The following is an 18,132-nucleotide window of genomic DNA, read 5'->3' on the forward strand; positions in this document are numbered from 1 at the left end:
GGCGGGGGCCGGCGGGGGCGCCCGCTGAGCGGCGGCAGCGGTGATGCCGGGGGGCCCGGCGCGGCGGAGCGCGCCCGCGGGGCCATGAGGGCGGGCTCCGGCCATGGCCCATGGCAGCGCGGCGGTCATGCTGAAGTGCGTGGTGGTGGGGGACGGCGCCGTGGGCAAGACGTGCCTGCTGATGAGCTACGCGAACGACGCCTTCCCCGAGGAGTACGTGCCCACCGTCTTCGACCACTACGCAGGTGAGCGGGCGGGGGGCCCGGCCGCCGGCGGTGGCAGCCGCCCGCCCTCCCCGCCCCCCCTCCCGGCCTTTCCCCGCCGGGGCCGGGGGGGAGCGCTCGGCCGGGGTTTGCGCCCCCTCACCCGCTGTGTTTCTCCCCTCTGGCAGTCAGCGTTACCGTCGGGGGCAAGCAGTACCTGCTGGGGCTGTACGACACCGCCGGCCAGGTGAGTGCCGAGCGCTGCCCGCGGCCCCCCCGGCCCCTGCCCCGCGGCGCTGAAGTTATTTGCAGGGCTGCGGTCCGGGCTGGGTGGCGGCGGCGGGGGGACGATTGATAAAAACCAGCGTTAAAAGAAAACCCTCCGTCCAGCCCTTATTCCCGAGGGCGGGCGGGCGGAGACGGGCTTTATTTTCAGCGGTGCGCGACCGGCTCCGGGGCAGCTGCGCCCGGGGCGCCACGGCAGCGCCCGGCGCGGGGGGAGGCGGCGTCCCCGGCCCGCGCTGCGCCAGCACTTGCAGCGCGGCGGGCCCGGGCCTCGCCCCGGCTCGGCCCCCCCGGAGTGCCGACCCTCCCGCCGGCCTTCAGGTGGGGGAAACGTGCTTGGTTTAGCAGGGAGGGAATTTGCTGCCTGAAACGCGCCAGGTCGGCTAGAGACCCAGGCTGCCGCAGCTTGCCTTGTTTACGCTTTACAGCTCTGAAATAGCTAAAAAGAGTTGTTCAACTTAAAGGTGGAAAATAATAAAATGCAATTGTCAGCCACTGCCTTTCACACAACGCGGGTTTCTTCTGCTATCCCAGACAATGCAAGTGATTCATTTGGTTAAGATTATTACAGCCTGTTGTGAAAGATGGTATGTCAAGCACGTACCGTAAGTAACTTTAATGATGGATAAAATGCTTGATGTTTGGAGGGGTCACTGGTATAGCGGCTACTAAAGGGCTCCATTATTCAAGTTACTTCTTGGTTAGCTTAACTTTCACAGCACCAGCCGTGGGCCGAGCACTGTCCCCTGGGTTAAAGTATTCCCAGCTCTCTGGAGATGCCTCATCGGGAACAAAATAGTTTGTGAAGGGCCTGACCCTGGGAGGTGCAGGCGTCTCCCAAGGTGGTGTGGAGCCCGTACGGAAATGCTGCATGGGTTTTTGTAAAGTTGTGCATTCCTTATATTAAAACTTCTTGCAGTGTGAGCATGTGTTTTGGTCTCACATGACCTCAGACATGCTTCCTTGTTGTAAAGAGCAACTAGTAAGATAATCTCACTGGACTCGCATAGTCTGAAGCCGTATTTTTTAACCATGTTATTCCTATACTTAATTGAACAACTGCTGCCTAAATTAGTGTAGCTTTTTAAATCTGCATACAGCCTTAAGTAAGGGAAGCAGCATTTAACTGGTCCTTTATATCTTTGTTAAGCCTGAAATCAATAATAAAATTAATTCCAGGAGAATTTTAGGAAACAGCCCCATTTCCAGAAAGCTGATACCTGAAGGGTGAAACTCTTCCCAGAAAGACGGACTTGGTGATTGTCATCTCACTGACATAAACTAGCCAAATTTATGCCAACTAAGTGCACTTCTTATTACTGTCATAGTCCTGTTTTTCAGTAGTAATTGGTTCAAAACACAGCTTGTAAAATATTGCTTAAGTAGATTACAAAATTAGGATCTAGTGCTCAGGCAAATAAGCATTTGGTTAATATGCAACTGTTTGTCTCTTTTTTTTATAACAAGCATTGGAAAATGTGAAAGCGACCCTAGCACTTACTGTACATATATATAGCTTATTTGTGGATGCCGTCTCAAACTGCTTCTGCTGGCTTGTTGCTATTAATGGGAGCATGTGTTGTGTTAGCTCTGTGTAACCTTAACTAAGGCGGTTTTGTGGTATCCCACTCTGCCTGAACGTGCCGAGAGCAAAACCAAGTGACCTTTGGCCTCCTCAAAAGCTAGTAGAGTAAATTGGCCAGTTTGCAGCAAACAGTAAGCGAAGGTATTCCTCTTGTACTAAGAAAAACTTTTCAGTGTGAAATTGTATATCCAGACGTGTAAAAAGTTAAGATTTTTTTTTTTCCAAATTCTGAGAAGCTGATATCTTAAGTTTGAATTACAGAACAGTTTCTGATGTACCCAGGACCAGATGTTGCTGGCATAATTCAGAGGAGCCTCAGCTCAAGTAGGGTGTTTTAATGAGGCTACCTTTACAAATATATCTGGTCTTGGCAAAACTCCCTTTTTAGTCAGACCTCTGGTGCTAATAAAATCTTTACCATTATCCCCATCCCACTTCAGCATGTTTGAGGAACTGGTGGACATTTGGGGCTGCCCATGGGAGCCCAATCTCAACATCAGCACAACTAAGGAGGGGATTCTGTGTGAAGATGCCAGTCCAGCAATTTCATTCTTTTAGCTGCTTTGTCAGAGAGCGTGCTGACAAGCCTGTCTTCCCAGAGCTATGTGATAACAGAAAGCTTACTTTAAAGCTTAAATATGTATATAGTGAAGAGCAGAAAAGACATGAGTTCATGGTGCCTTTTCCATGTTGAGGAAACAGCGTGCTGCATCTGGTACGTGCCTGCTGCTTGTACAGATTTCTGTACAGCTCAGATTCTTTGCTGCTCAAAGTTGGGATTTCTGTGCCAGCGTAGAGTAGTGCTTTTATTTCTAATTCTGTTACCCCCAAATAGTTTTACTGTAAAATACTGGCCTGATAGTATCATTTTATCAAAACTTGGCAGTGTGTGATCACGCTGGTATCTAAGCAGTTCAGTCTTCAGTGTGTTTATACTCCCAGCTCTGGACAGAGTACATAGGTACAATCTACAGATCTCATTTCAGGGGGAATAGGAGTGAGGGGGGTGACCTACTCCAAATCCATTCAGGGAGCCCATAGCAGAGCAGGGATTAAAGACCACCTGATTTCTAGCTGGTGCACCGCAGGCTCATTGCCCTGAAATACTGACTTACCAGTCTGTGGGTCTCTTTAACTTGCGTGGTTACGTATTTAGCAACTTGTGATAGCAACTCTTTGGCAGAAAGGTTGCAAGCTTTTGAGTTCATTGCATCCAGTATTCATTTCTAGCTCGCTTCTTCACGATGCATACAGGATCACGTGTAGTAACTATACTGATGACATAATGCCTCATATCTTTGCGAGTTTAAAGTAGGTTGAGAATAAATCTATTATAATCCCATTTTTTTTCCAGGTTATATATAGGAGGGAAAAATGCCAGTAGCCGTTCACAAACTTCAGTTTATACGCAGACAGACCTTCCCCCCTTTGCATGTGTGTGAGTTCAGGCAGGCTTTTCTCTGGCTGAAAATACTGAGGCCCTGGTTCAGCAGAAAATAGCCAGTACAGCTGCTGGGCAGTGGAGGCTCACGGAGCCCTTTTGGGTTTGCAGCTGTGGAGGCAGGCTCCCGTGCCAGGGAGGCGGGTGGGAATTTGGTGCCAGTGGTGTCCGAGACGACATTCCTCCAGCAATTCTTCCCAGAGGTGGAGCAGGCAGCTCCTTTTAGCTTTGCTGCTCTATATAGCCATGTGCTCAGACTGGGTGGGCTTGGAGAGGGTCCTGGTTTCCCCAGGAAGATGAGAGCTGTGGAACCCACCTACATTGCCTGGAGCTGGGAGCATCAATGGACTGAATTTTAAACGTGAGGTGCTTGTGGTACTGATGCTTGGATGCCTTTGGCTTTGAAGTAGCCTCTCTTGCTCTGGGAGACTAACTGTGTGTCAGTACTGCTCTTCATTGAGCAGGGGTACCTAGCAAAATCAGCCTGGGAAGAGAACCATGGCTTCATCAGGAGTCTGTTAACTTCATCGTGTTGGAATGCTTTTGAACTAGTGACAAGTGATTATCATTTTGATCTTCTGTAATACCAAAAATAATAATGCCAACTCTCATGATATTAAAACTTTTGGAGATATGTCTGTAAGCACTAACAAAGAGGTGTGCTGTGCATCCCCTTGCCATGTCCCAAATGATCAGGATAAGTGGAAGGACACACAGGAGTTACCTTTTGGGGATTTTGCTTCATATAGAAGGCTGATGCTTAAAATGGCAGTTGGGGTCCATCCTCCTCTCAGTCCCCTTTGCGGTGGGGTTTTCATTCATGGTGTCCCTTTCTTCCAGTATGTGCTGACCACATACAGGTGGAAGCCTTGCTCTGCTCCTGTGTCTTTGCCGTGAAGGACTGTCAGGACCTGGAGGGAGGATGGGGGGGATGCAGGAGCAGAGCCTGCGTTGCTCCTGCTGCCCTGGGAAGAGAGATGCTGAGGCATAACATGGCTGTCTGGTGTAGGTTTGGCACCAAGCCAGCATCTGGGCAGTGCAGAGCTGGGTACAGACAGAGCAGAGTGAATCTCACTGTGGTGCAGTGCCCAATAATAACGTACATATCCCTCAGCATCACTGACTGTTGTGATACCAGCATGGCCTGGTTGGACAAAGCGGAGGTAAGCTGTGTTCCTTGGCTTTCCACTTTTATGTCTCTGCCTTAAAGGCCCTAATACACGTAGGACAAGCTGTAGGTCTGATAACAATAAAGCTCTCGGTGCCTTCTCAAACTGTCACCAAAACAGCGGCCACAAAACATGCTAAGCACAAGAGTGGAACAAGCCAGTTCTTGGTTCCTTTCAGCTCAGATACCGATGGCTACTCTGGTTGCAGCCACAGCCATCTTAATTCAGATACACTGTTTTTTTGGTTGTAACGGAGGCCCTGATGATAAAAGCAATTTAATATAAAAGTTGGCCAGGCTGCTGAAGTGCGTACAGCTAACTCAAATAATAGCAAGATCAGTGCCTGCGTTAAGGCCAGGTGTAAAACCACATGGTTGTAACTGAATGTGCCTGTGGGAAAGAGAGGAGTGGAGGTGTGGTTATTAAAATGGATGGTCACCAAACTTGTGGTGGTTGCTGTAAGTAAACCAAGAAATAGCAGTAATCTTTGTACTCCTTGCTGGCTATTTGTCTCGGCTTTGGTAGATAGCCCTGGTCTAGCAGGTACCGCTTCAGTATCCCACTGAAAGGAGAGGCAGCTGCTGATCGTTTTGGCTGGTCCATTGTGAAATAGAAATATCCCTTCTCAGACCACATTACTCCTTCTGAGGTGCACTTACCACGCAGCTGTAGCACCAAATGCAAGCCTGGAACACGCAAGCACGGTCTCACACAATGCAAAGCCTGCCACCCTTTACTGTAGAGTTGTAAACACCAAAACCTATAATGTGATTTTGGCAAATCTAAAAATGAAATGTTAGCAATTAACATCCTGTCCCCTTTCTGTCCCCACCTGTGCCTCCCTCCTCCCACATGGGTTTTCCCTCGCTCCCTTTACATTGTCCCAGCCGAGCTGGCAGCTGGCGCTGGGAAGCTGTGAGCTCATGAGCTCAGTCCTGGCCGGCGTGCTGGCCTATGAATAGCTCAGCCTCTGCTGAAGCTGCTCTGTGCTTCAGGATGTTGCCAGCCACGTAGATTTAATGGCTCTGCAGCAACAACTGGATGTATGCAGATAAAATAAAAATGTGCCTAGATTCTCCCTTTGAAATTTAAGTTTTTCAACTCAAAAGAAGGAGGTGAAGTGCCTGAGCTTATGATCTCTATGTTGAGAGTTTTCTAGACAAGTGTTTAACCAAAGACAGGCTTTCCCTTTAAAAGGAAGGGGACTCGTACCTTCAGATTCACTTTTAAAAATGGCCTTCCAACAATAATAATCCCAGTGCAAAGCTTACATTCAGACGCCTCGTTGTGAGCTGTGACTCACACTTTGAAAGCGTCATAGCTTTCCTAGAAAGATAGGTAAGTATTGTTATCGTCAGATGGAGAGTCTCAGGATGGGAGATGCTGCTCTGAGTTCCCAAAAGCATCCACTAAATATATTTTGGAAACTCAAGACAGTTATGTTTCATTTTCAGAGTGTCAGAAGCCCCACAGCCCTTCTGAATAGCAGCACTGAGTTATGTTAAAATGTAAGGGATGTGTTTGAAAATGTAGATCCAGAATGCCTTCGCCAAATTAACAGTAAGTTAATGGCAGACCAAAGTAAAGAACCCAAAGCAAACCAAGTTTGAGAGGTCGTCTGAAACTTCAATTTTTGATTTGTTAAAAGCACATTTTTACGAAGACTACTGACCTAGAGATACTCTTGCTAAACGTTGATTATGTGGTCAAGTAGAAATCCCTTTTTCCTGGGTTAAGAGTCATTAGATATCCTGTGACAAAGTTCTCTCTGAATTTTACTCATTTATAATTTCTTCGAGGTACAGTGACATCTTTCAATGCTATCCAAACGTCACCGGCTAACAAGGCAACACTGAATACAAGCAATAATTATTGCTTTTCCAGCACAATGTTATTGGATATCCTCTTACTTCCTGACTTAATTTTAAATTAAGATGGAGTGTGCACTTGCACTCACTTGAGTATCGTATACTCTACAGCTGTACTGTGGGAGGCAAGAATGAGGGAATGGGACAACTGGGTGAGGTGGCATGAGCTGGCATAGTTTTTCTGATAGAGAACATAGGAGACCCTGGGAATTTTCGTCAGGTCCATAGTCAGACTTCTTGATTGAAATCTGTTGCCCTTGCAAAAAGCTCTTTATATTTTGGTAAATATGAAAAGTATAAAAAATGCACTATTTTTCATTTATAGCCTAACTTGTGATTCATCCTCCAAACTACATCTTAAAACAAACTAAATATAATTTAGACTAGAGTACTGCCTCCATAGCCCAGACCTACAATGCAAAAGGACTTAAAATGTGTGTTAGGGTCTGATCCAAAGCTCTCTGTTAGCAGGCACCCTATTGCTGATTTCAGTAAGCTTTGTTCCAGTTCCTTTATTGAGTACACATGGACAAAGTGGACATAAAACTTACTTCAGCAATACCGACGTTTTGTCAGTCCCAGGCATTCAAAATGATGAGTCAGCTATTCCTATCCGCAGATACCACTACCTAAAAAACCTAGGGAATCAAAATGGTTTGAGACTTTTTCTTTTGCCCTTTGCTGGATATGTGTTTTCTTTAAGTCTTTGGGCTTCATGTATTCAGGTTTTCTCTGTATCTGTGGGGTACTAGAAATTTATCTTTCATTTAAAGGTGAAAATGATGTGATTTTTCTTTATATAATCATGAGACTCCAGGAACCTGGGCTTTAAGTAACAATATAAAGCACGCTGATTCCAAATCCTGCAGTTTTATTGTGAGTTATAAAAACCTACGTTATTAAAACAGATGCTTTGGGACAGAGCTCCAGGGCTTTTTTTTTAAACCTCCGAATTAGCAGTTACATTTCTAACAAAACTGCCCCTCTAATTAGAAAAAATGCAAAATGAGGGCAGAGAGGAGGGGAATTGTATCTTTTTGCTGCTCTGTTCTGTGGTTTTATAAGCAGTCTATTGGTTTGGACAGGTGACTGGATGATTTGTGTTAAATAAATGTGTCTGAATGCTACATGATACTTTCAGCAGTTCTGAGGAGGTTGTGTCATTTGATGTGTTAGCGGCTACTGACCTCAGTCTGTTTTAATCCTGCTCTGTGCTGCATCCGTGTTGTGGCACACGTGCAGTAATTCTTTGCGATGGCTGGCACTCGCTGGTGTGTGTATAAAAACGCAGGTGGCAGCATTATTCTCCAGAGCAAAGGAACATCTATCAGCCTCCTAGGTGAGCTTACCGCTTCAGATGAATAAAACAGAGACTGAAAGTGCCTCAGGCAGCTTGCGCTCTAAATTAGATGTAACCGTGAACGCTAAAAGATAATCTGTAGGACTTAATGCTAGTTCCTTGCTGGTCTGATTTCCAGTTGGGATGCAGTGTCGGAGTCAATGAGGGATGGATGCCAGGCATGACCTGGGCTGCATCTTTAGTTACGACCAACAGATAGCCCAGCCACGGGCAGTGAAATGGCTTACGTATTCCTCACTTAAGAAAGAAAAACCATAGGCAGTTTTTCAACTGCCTTAACATCTGCTGCAGTGAAATCATTGGGTGTTTTACCATGTTCTTCAATGGAAGCTGTTAGCCCTGATAGATTGGGACTTGACAGAAAATGAGGTGCAGAAGACTCTTAGGAACTCCCTTAATTCCAGAAACTTTCACCGTGATGTGTTTATTCAATGTGCACATGATGGCACCGGTACTCTGGCACTTCGTCTTCTGAGAAGTTGCATGATGGGAATTAATCTTGAGGAGTCAGTGTGAAGGCTTAGTCTTCTATCTTACAAAACTGTTGCTCAACAGTGGACTGAAGAACGTGCTTTCAGGGTTTATTTGTAAAAAGTCAAAGGGAATGGGACACCTAACTGATCAGTCTTTCTTGTCTGGGCAGGATTTATATAGTTAGCAAATGAAAAGACAGGTCTGATACGATATGGATAACTATATTAAACCATCTCTATTCCATAGTCTGTTTCCCCTGTGAGAACAGAGTTATTGATGGTCATATTATTCTGTAAAAATAAAGTGAAAGAACCCATCTTTCCAAAGAGCACGTTCTGCAGAGGATCCAACCAGATCCCCTGTGCCAGGGTGAATTTTATTTTTTTCCTTTGATTGCCCGTATCTGAAAGAACGGAGAATGCTGATTGTTCGTGGCTGCAGTCACCAAAACTGGGGTGAATTCCTTTCCTGGAGAAAGTGGAAATCCTGTGTGGGAAGAATGCTGTTCATAAGGTCACTGACGGTGAGAAAGGAACCGTTGTGATTTCTCATGGGTAAGGAGTGAAAGGGCTTGTCCATGGCAGTTACTCTGCCACTTCTTAGGAGCTCCATAGTGGGTAAGCAACTGGTAAAAGGTGTTGAAGTGGAACTGCTTGCCGATACTGCTTGCAGTCAGGTGAATCCATATTTTGTTGTTACAGACGCTAAAATAGTAAGTCTTACAGAGAAAATTCAGGGACTTCCACTTTTAGAAAACCACGAAGAAGCCAGCAAGTTGAAGCTCCTGTGGTGACGGAGAGGAGAGTGTTCTGTTGAGACTGTCTAGGAAAATAGTTTAGCATCACCACATGGCAAGATGTAGGATTTGGACAGTATTTAATCCCACATTAAGACTGGGATCACTTAAAGGCAATTTTTATGTATAATTAAAGGAATATTCTGTCCTTCTTGTCTCTAATGCTCTAAAATCCATCTTAACTAGGCTCCATCTTCTAGCTAGTTATTTCTCTCTATACAGAAAATCTTTTCAGACATGTAAGCAGCTGCACAGTCCTCAAATATACCAGAAGGAAAGTTTTGTTAAAAAAAATTTTGTAATTCACAAACCCTGGGCTTTTTCAATGTATAATTCATACCTCCTTTGAACAGTCATCCTCACAGGAATTTAGAGATGGATTTAGATTAGCTTACTTCATTTTTAGAATACAATGGAAGAGCACTTACCCTGCATTCTTGCAGCCTTTTCTATAAATTAAATGCTGTGCCCAAATCGGCAGCTTTTTGCGCTCCCTGGGAAACCTGTGCGAACAAGCCACAACAGGACAATTCTGCTTTCTTTAGCAATGCAAGCTGTATCCCCAGAAGCCTGTGAAGAGACAGAGGGTCTGTAATGCACTTTTCCCCTGCAGCCAGGGAATAATCACCACATCCTGTTTTGTGTGTTCAGAAGCTAGTGGCTACAGATGTAGGCGACTGAAAAATCAAACATAGCGATCAGTGTTAACAGGGGTTGGGTTTCAGAATGGACAAGCAGACGTTTTATGGCAATGCTGTGTCAGTCCAAATTGCAGCTTGCCAAATGGTCCTGCATTAGTGGTGCCTCGTGAGTCGCAGTGCCAGGACGCCAGCGTCCTGGGCACGCTCCACCCTCCTTCCTTGCAAAGGGTTACAGCATTGTACAGCCCAGACTGAAAAAATTTAGAGAGTTTTTTTAGCCAGGGAAGCAATTTGTGCTTGGCATGGGGCAGTACAGACCACTTCCCTCTCTCTCCTCCCCCACCCAAGCATCTCGTAGAATCAGAAACCACAGGGTGATTCAGCAGGGTGAAGTCTGTTTCCTGGTTTGCTTCTGGAGTAGGCAGTTGCTCTCAGAGGCTTTGCCTGGTGCTTCTAGCAAAGCTGCAGGTCAGCCTTTAATTCCAAATAGTCTGGGGGAGATGGCAGGATGTGTCCACTGGGGTAATAACTATGAGCTGTTGCTAAGTCCCTGGGGCATTTGTTAGATACAACAGTCGTTATGGGTCACTTGTTAGGTTTTCCGAAATATTACAGGGGGCCTTCTGAAACAGAAACTTATTTTCAGGGAGGAAAACTATGAAAGATGCAGTCTTGAAGGATAGTTTTGAAATGCACTTCAAAAATTAAAGCATGGCAATTCATATTGAGAGAGGACTTCTGACTGTCGTTACCAAGCCCTACTATGAAATCGGTTAAAATTTGGACTTTTAGCTGGGATTTTGCTCTGCAGAAACCGGCTAGTTACATATGTCTGCCTCACTGAGATCCTCTGAGCAGCAGTAGTGATTACCCTTCACTGCATGAAGGTTGGATTCCTCTAGCAACTCTGCCTGATGTCTATTTTGGGCTTCCCCTCTAAAAACAGATGGTTGGGAGTGAGAACCTCCTCTTACGATTGCTGTTGTAAGCTGTGAAAGCAACAGATGGTTGCTAACACAGAGATCACAAATGCAGAGCTGTTGAGCTCCAGTTTTTCTTCCAGTGGTGCAAGCTTTATTTTGTTCCCTCCCATCCACTTTATACCTTCTCAGAATAGAAAAGAAATAGGCTTATCCTTTTGTTTATGAGGGTATGTCAGTATGATATAACTAGAGATGTATCATTAAAATTTTGTTCCTAAGCTGCAAAACACATAAAATCATTAAATACTTTGGTTCCATCAGAGTAGAAAACACTGGGTCTGGATAAAAACACAAGCATGACACACCTTGCTCAGGGCCTCTGCCACAATGTTAATGACATACCAGAATTTGGTTTCTCCTATTTGGTTAAAGATTCCAGCCCTCGTATTTGCAAGGAAAAAAATAATCAAACAAACCTATCTAGGTTAACATCTTCCTTGCTACGTGTAACAGCAGATCTGAGAGGTATGAATTTCCCCAAAGGTGTTGGTCAAGGTCTGGGAAGGTATTGGCTGCAAAGGTGACTCCAATTGCCTTTCATCTCTCTAAATTGCATAGAGAGACCCTAATACCATTCCAGAGTAGAAAGAGGCCTGTGGTCTCATATTACTGAGAGAGGGTTAAGGACCTCTGTCCCCATCACTTTAACTTGGGCAGGGAGGAGTGTGATACCATAAAACAGGGGAGCTACAGGGGCTCTAGTACTATGGGATCTCAGTATACCTGCACCTCTTACTTCAGTTTTCTAATAAATACAAGGAAATAATGCTTTTTGTGGGTCAAGAAGGTTGTCCAGAAATTATTAGACTTCACTTTGTCTTAGTTAATTTTTTTAAGAATATCCCACTGCACATAAGCTATGTACATCAAAGGCTTTCAGAGTGCTTTGCAAAGACTGATGCATTATTAAGCTAGCAAACCCCTACGGATGGGAAGATGCAAGTAGAGAGAGGATAATAATTTGCTCAGGGCTACATATTATGTCAGTGGCAGAGTTAGGAATACAGTTTGTGTGTCTTTAACTATGTCTCTCAGCTGATACCCATGGAATTGGGCAAAGATATTAGTTCAAAATCAGCTGTACAATTTGAAATACGGCACTGCATTCTGCTTTTAGTCTGAGCAAACCCTTGAAATGAAGAAGAATATAATGCTGCTGCATTGCAATACCATTCTTCAGTCTGCATACAAAAAGTTCCTCAAGACCTCTGTTTTTGAGCAGGTAAATGTCAGGAAAAGAAATACCCAAATTTTGAATATGTTAAAACAAATCCACCTCAACATCCGAAATACAGTGAAAATCAGTAATTCAGTATTCAAGTACAAGGCAGCTGAAAATCTCAGAGAGGCAGATTTTTAGGTACTCTAACATGGAAAACGAGACCTAAGGGAGAGATTTTAAGGAACTGAGATAAAGGCAATGCTAGACTTACCTGCAGAATATCAAAACTAGGGCAAAATGAAAATTTAAAAGTATGAATTTCCATTCTCCCCTCTTAAAAACAAAACAAAAACCCCAAACAGTCCTTCCCAGTAGTTTGTAGTTGAGAAGCCAAGTCATTAGTTCTTCCATCTCATCTCCTTTCCCATGTTTGTTCTGTATTGGCAGCTGTCCTGGGTTACCACAGAGATACTAAGTAAATGATGGACAGTACTGCTGCAATGTTGTATCTTTTATAGGGATCACAGCTCCATATAATGCTAATTAAGCCAACATACTTGCGTCCAATTCATTTAAAGTTATTACAACTCTCATATTTTCAGCATGTTTTCCTATATGTATTCATCTGCTTCAGCAAACAGTGAACAATTTTCTTTTAAAGTCCAGAGTATGTTGGAGAGTGAGCCATTTCCCTGTTATAGCTTGGAGTTTTTGAGACTTATACTGCATATTTTGATCCTTAGTGGCTCTCTTGCCCATCTTATTCCCATTCTTAAATATTCCAATTAAATTCTTAAAATATTTTTAATCCTAAATATACATGCAGGGCCTCCCCCAGTTAGATTGGAAGTCTAATTTCTGTAGAGTGTGGCATGTACATGCACTCAAATTGGAATTTATGTGACTGGTGAGTATAATTAGATTTTGCCATTGCATTTAATTTTAGAATAATCCACATTTATTTCCCTTACACTAGATGCAGGAAATAAATTATAGTTGAAGCAGATTTTCCCAGGCTCTTCTAATATTCAGTCTAAATTCATTTGGTATTTCAGATTCTTCTACCAAGTGCAGCAGTTATTTAGGCCCAATACATAAGAGAAAGTTTTCAGGTTTGATTGCTATTTCTGAGGGGCTGTTGGGAGCAGGAGTCTTTAAGCACAGATGGCCTACTAGATGCTTGTAACATTTAAGCCAGGGTCTCTCTTAGGAGGACCCAGGACCAGTCTAATCATGTGGTGGGAGGCTTTATTAGAATTACCTGCCATTATTAGTACCAATAAGAACCTAATTTTCATAGCACAAACAAGGTTTAAAGGAAAGCTTGACAATTGACTTGTCTCAAGCAGCAGGATTGGTGGGTATAGCCAAATTCTCTGTTAATTTAAGTAAGCGTAAATGCAGTGAAGTCACTGTAGTGAATACCACGTACATCTCTGGCCTTGGTACACGATGTATCCAATCACACTGTACTTGCCTGCAGTTTAACTTCTTAATTACACAGGATGGACCCACAGCTTGCCCAGTGCCGTTGGGACAGGGTGTAAATCAAAAGGCATATAAATAGATGGCAGGGGCAGGAAAGGAGTTCAGCAATGCACATGCCTTAAAAAGCGGTAACATTGCTCGCTCCCAGATGACTGCTGATGAGTATGTGGGAAGTAAGATGCAGTACCAAGATGTGGCTAAATGTACAAGGATTTGTATCCAGTGGGATTTAAAAAGATAAACTAAATATGAAAGTTTTGAAGTAAAACATGCAAATGTAACTCGGCTTTGAAATCAGAAAATTATTAGTATTTGCTATGAATAAAAGGTCCATTTGTAATTTGAAATGGATTAACTAAAGAGATATTGTAAGGTCAGTGGACTAACAGTAATTTCTGGTGGCAGCGACATGTTTTCTCCATTCCAGAATTTAATGCAGACAGTATTCTAGTTATTGTAACCCATATGTGAGATTTTTAGAAAATGTTGAGTGTAGTAAAGGCAGCTCTTTGGTGGTAGGAACAAATTACAACTTTAAACTAATTTTTTTTTTTTTTTTTAAGAAAACCTATTCAGTAATACCCCACATACGATTTAGTAGAGCTGAATTTGAGAGCAACTGATGGATCTGCCTGTGTGTTCTTGCATGTAGATTTTGTACTCCAGGGACCAGTGTAATTTGCAGTTGGGAAGCTTCTTTTAGGATTTTGATCTCCACCCCAGAAAACAGAGTGGCAACCCTGAGCAGGATCAAACCATATTCAGTAGTAGAAGTGAAACATAAAATATGTGCTTAAAAAAAGAATGTTGAAAAGTTTCAAGTTGCTGTTGTGATGTTCTTAAAGTTATTTCTGCTTTCTATGATGAACATCCACAGATGTGGAAAAGACACAGTAACTGTTTTTCCTTTTGAATCAGGATAGGAGCCCGACACTAGCAGAGAAACAACTGATCTTCAGAAAGGCCTGTCAAATGTTGTAGTTTCACAGTAGTGTCAGTTACTGTGGTTGTGAAATTGGGAGCCCATGTTTACAGCTAAGCATGCTCTAGCTTATTGACAAAACTGTAGAGTATACAAGACTGGCAGTAGAGTGTATCATCAAAATGGCACATGAGAATACTGATTACAAATAAGAGTACGTTGTAAATAGACACTGAACAGTACTGGCCAATGGTCACCTCCTTACTAGTGCAGAATCTCCTCCAGTGCTTGGCTTCTCTCCATTTCATGATGAGAATAACGGCCCTCTTCCCATAGCTGTTGACTTCCAAATGAAAAAATGGGTCTAGCAGAAACTTTTCTGAGGAAGTTCTCACACTTCTAGTGACACCATCTTTAAAACTTAACCTATAGTTGCACCCTCAAAAAAGCCCTTCATTGATTAATTATTAATAATCTGGTAATGTGACTGTTGCCAAGGAAACAAAAATTTAATTTTCTGGCTCATTTCAAACATGGAGTTGAATTGCATTTCTGTCTCTACGTTTAATGAACAAATCATTCCAATATTTGTGAGATTTAATTAAGATGGGGAGCTTACATGGGGAAGAAGGAGGCTGCTGCAGCGGCCATAATAAACTGGTGTTTATTGTGGAAGAGAAGGCATAAAACCAGCATTCTTCACTGTTGCTGCAATGCCTGGGCTCAGTCTTAGTTATCTATGGTAAAAAGAAAAAAAGTCTAAGGTAGGAATGGTAAGGCGTTGGTTCAGTGCCACAGACTGAAGGAAGCCTTGCAGAGAGAAGCTGGGGCACGCTCCCTCCTGCTCTTAGCTAAAAAAAATACAGCAAAATCTATTTTCTCTCTTGCTAGAGAGAACTCTGTTTTACAATAGGGACAATGTTTCTAGGTACCTCTGTTGCCACGGTAGTGTATGTCCTGGCAGTAGGACTGGTGGCTTTAAATGCTATGGCTCTGAATGACCCAAATAATAATCTTTTCACACTAATTTCCTCCTAAAAAGGGCATTAATGTTCCTCTGATGATGTTCCTGATCCTTAATTTCTGTTCCTTCCCACTCTTTGCTGGGCTTGCTTACAGAAAGCAGAGCCTGGACAAAAGAGGTCCCTGCTGATCCTTAGTTTGTCTGCCCTGATCATTAGCAAGAGGACAGTAAGGTTTCTAAGAGACAGAAAGAAAATTCTAAGGAGGGCCTTAAGTATAACCTCTACATATGATCCAAAAGAGAATATTTAAGTGCATTAAATAACCTTAATCTAGCCTAGCTTTGTATAACCTGGGCGGCTCCAGAGCAGTCACATCTGCTTATTTCTCTTTGGTCAAACAAATGCTAAGCTTGGATCTGCAAGTACGTTTGAAACATAAGCCTTTTTTTTTTTTTTTTTGTTCTTCAAGTGGAACTTTTGAAAGGGTAGTCTTCTGTATATTCTCATACAGAAGTAAGGTTCTATCAGTATTAACACACTTTTAAAAATATTTATATTCACATATAGTTAACCCTCATATGCAGATTTTGCTCTAACAGCCACACTAACTAACCTGGAATAGTTGTAAACATTCAGAAAGTTTGAATCAACAAAATTCCTGAAATACGAATACAGTGTCTGAATATAACTGTTAAAATTAACAAAATACAAGCAACAATTTAATATCACAGATAACAGAATTTTTCTTTCTCAGGAAGACTATGATCGTCTGAGACCTTTATCTTATCCTATGACCGATGTCTTCCTTATCTGCTTCTCAGTGGTAAACCCTGCTTCATTTCAAAATGTGAAGGAAGAGTGGGTACCGGAGTTGAAGGAATATGCACCTAATGTTCCCTTTTTACTAGTAGGAACACAGGTATATCTGGTTCTGTTCTACTTTATTTAAACAATTCAGATCATTGTATGGTGGCTTTTCTTTGGGCTGGAAGTTCAGGTCCGACAGGACCTGAGCAGCACCTTCTTCTGGCTTTGGAGGAATGACACTAACAAGTGGCAGAAAAACCTAGATCTGTGTTGTTCTCTAATAAGCTACCTCCATTTTGTTAAAATATATGCATTGCAAACAGGGTGGCAAGATTGGCTATGTCTCTCCATGAGACTTTATAGAAAGTCATGGGACTTACGGAATAAAATTGTCTGTTCATACCCATGTTACTGGAATTACTTGGGTCTACAACTATTTGTCATATCCAATATTTGCTGAAGCAAAGGACCAAGGGGAGAAGTGAGACAATTCCCTTCTGCTTCTTGTGGGCAGTGGACTGGGCTTCAATTACAAAGTGACCCACATGTTGGTATTATGTTTGGGTTAATCTTTCTGCCACTGCTAGATACACATTCTGGTATTCCGAGATGATCACATCTAATTGAAGAGATGAATTACAGAATAAACATTGGTTCCTTCTGGATTAAAGGTAGTAGTTCACAGCATAAGTTTCCAGGACGTTTGTATCAGAAAGGGTCCAAGATCTGAATCATGACCTGACTCCATTTTTATACATGGAGTACTCCATTAAATAAATAATTCTGCCTTAAAAAAGGGGTATCATATAGCCTGCTGACTTTTGTTTAGAAAAAGTATTCCAACATAACTGCAATCTTTCTTGCTAGGTTGATCTTCGTGATGACCCAAAAACTCTGGCAAGACTGAATGATATGAAAGAGAAGCCCATCTCTGTGGAGCAAGGACAGAAGTTAGCAAAAGAGGTAAACTGGATACTCCTATATGAAACCAAGTAGCAAAGAAGCAAAAAACCCTATTTCCAATTGACTTTTTCTTCCTTTACCACTTCGCCCATTTCTTTTACCAGTCAACGTATGAAACCTTATGACTGGTTACCAGTTAACAATATTTACTTACATTGTTGAATACAGCTAACAAGCAGACCTGTGTAATAGCACCTCCCCGTTAGTTATAGGACTAACTTTCTGTGAAGACACTTGTAAAAACTACATAAGCATTAGTCAGAGAGAATGAAAATCACAGAGTGGTTGAGGGTGGAAGGGACCTGTCCTGCTTAAGCAAAATGTTGGAAGCATCGTTAAGAAATTATTTGAGAATGCTATATTACCATTTTAACACACTGTGTGGATAGTGCTTATCAGGACACTTATGTATAAAGTTTTATTTTTGAAACATAAAATGGTCATGTAATTCTGTAATTCTTTTTTTGCTGTTGAATTATCAAAAATACCTTAGGACCCCACCGCCAATCCAAAGAGCTTATTTAATATGCTTCCTTTATAAACCAAACCAACTTAACTACATTCCAGATCTTTGGCCAAAAGACAACTATCGTTTTCTCCTACAGGGGATGCACATGCAGGTAACTTTTCTGGATCACAGCCAAACATTGTAGTGTCACTATAGAAAAAAAATGCAGAAGTGCACAGAGATAGAACTGAACAGCTGAAATACATTGCTATTGAATTAACTTATTTTCTTGACAGATAGGAGCCTACTGCTATGTGGAGTGTTCAGCTTTAACACAGAAAGGACTGAAGACCGTTTTTGATGAAGCTATTATAGCCATTCTAACTCCAAAGAAACACACGGTGAAGAAGAGAATAGGCTCAAGATGTATAAACTGCTGTTTGATCACGTGAGATACATTTGACAATGGCCAGGCTTACTGTGAAATTCTACTGAATTTAAATACAATGCATTAAGTACACAGCGAACTTGTTACAGGTTTGAAAGCTAAAACTATGATTCTGCCTTCTACA

At 42.7% G+C, this 18,132-nt stretch overlaps 1 protein-coding gene across 2 annotated transcripts; it reads left to right on the forward strand.

The window, feature by feature from the left end:
• Positions 1 to 94: 94 nt before the first annotated feature.
• Positions 95 to 18,024, forward strand: RHOQ (ras homolog family member Q). Of its 2 annotated transcripts, none has more exons than XM_059835488.1 (5): positions 95 to 245; positions 392 to 450; positions 16,097 to 16,261; positions 17,017 to 17,112; positions 17,857 to 18,024. In XM_059835488.1, the coding sequence occupies exons 1-5, from the start codon at positions 104 to 106 to the stop codon at positions 18,010 to 18,012; spliced, it is 618 nt and encodes a 205-aa protein (XP_059691471.1). In that variant the 5' UTR covers positions 95 to 103; the 3' UTR covers positions 18,013 to 18,024. The 2 variants fall into 2 exon arrangements, with proteins under 2 accessions (XP_059691471.1, XP_059691470.1); XM_059835487.1 differs by having other exon boundaries at positions 98 to 245; positions 17,861 to 17,931.
• Positions 18,025 to 18,132: the final 108 nt, after the last annotated feature.

The sequence above is a fragment of the Gavia stellata genome, chromosome 2 (genome assembly GCF_030936135.1).
Source record: "Gavia stellata isolate bGavSte3 chromosome 2, bGavSte3.hap2, whole genome shotgun sequence".
Lineage (NCBI taxonomy): Eukaryota > Metazoa > Chordata > Aves > Gaviiformes > Gaviidae > Gavia > Gavia stellata.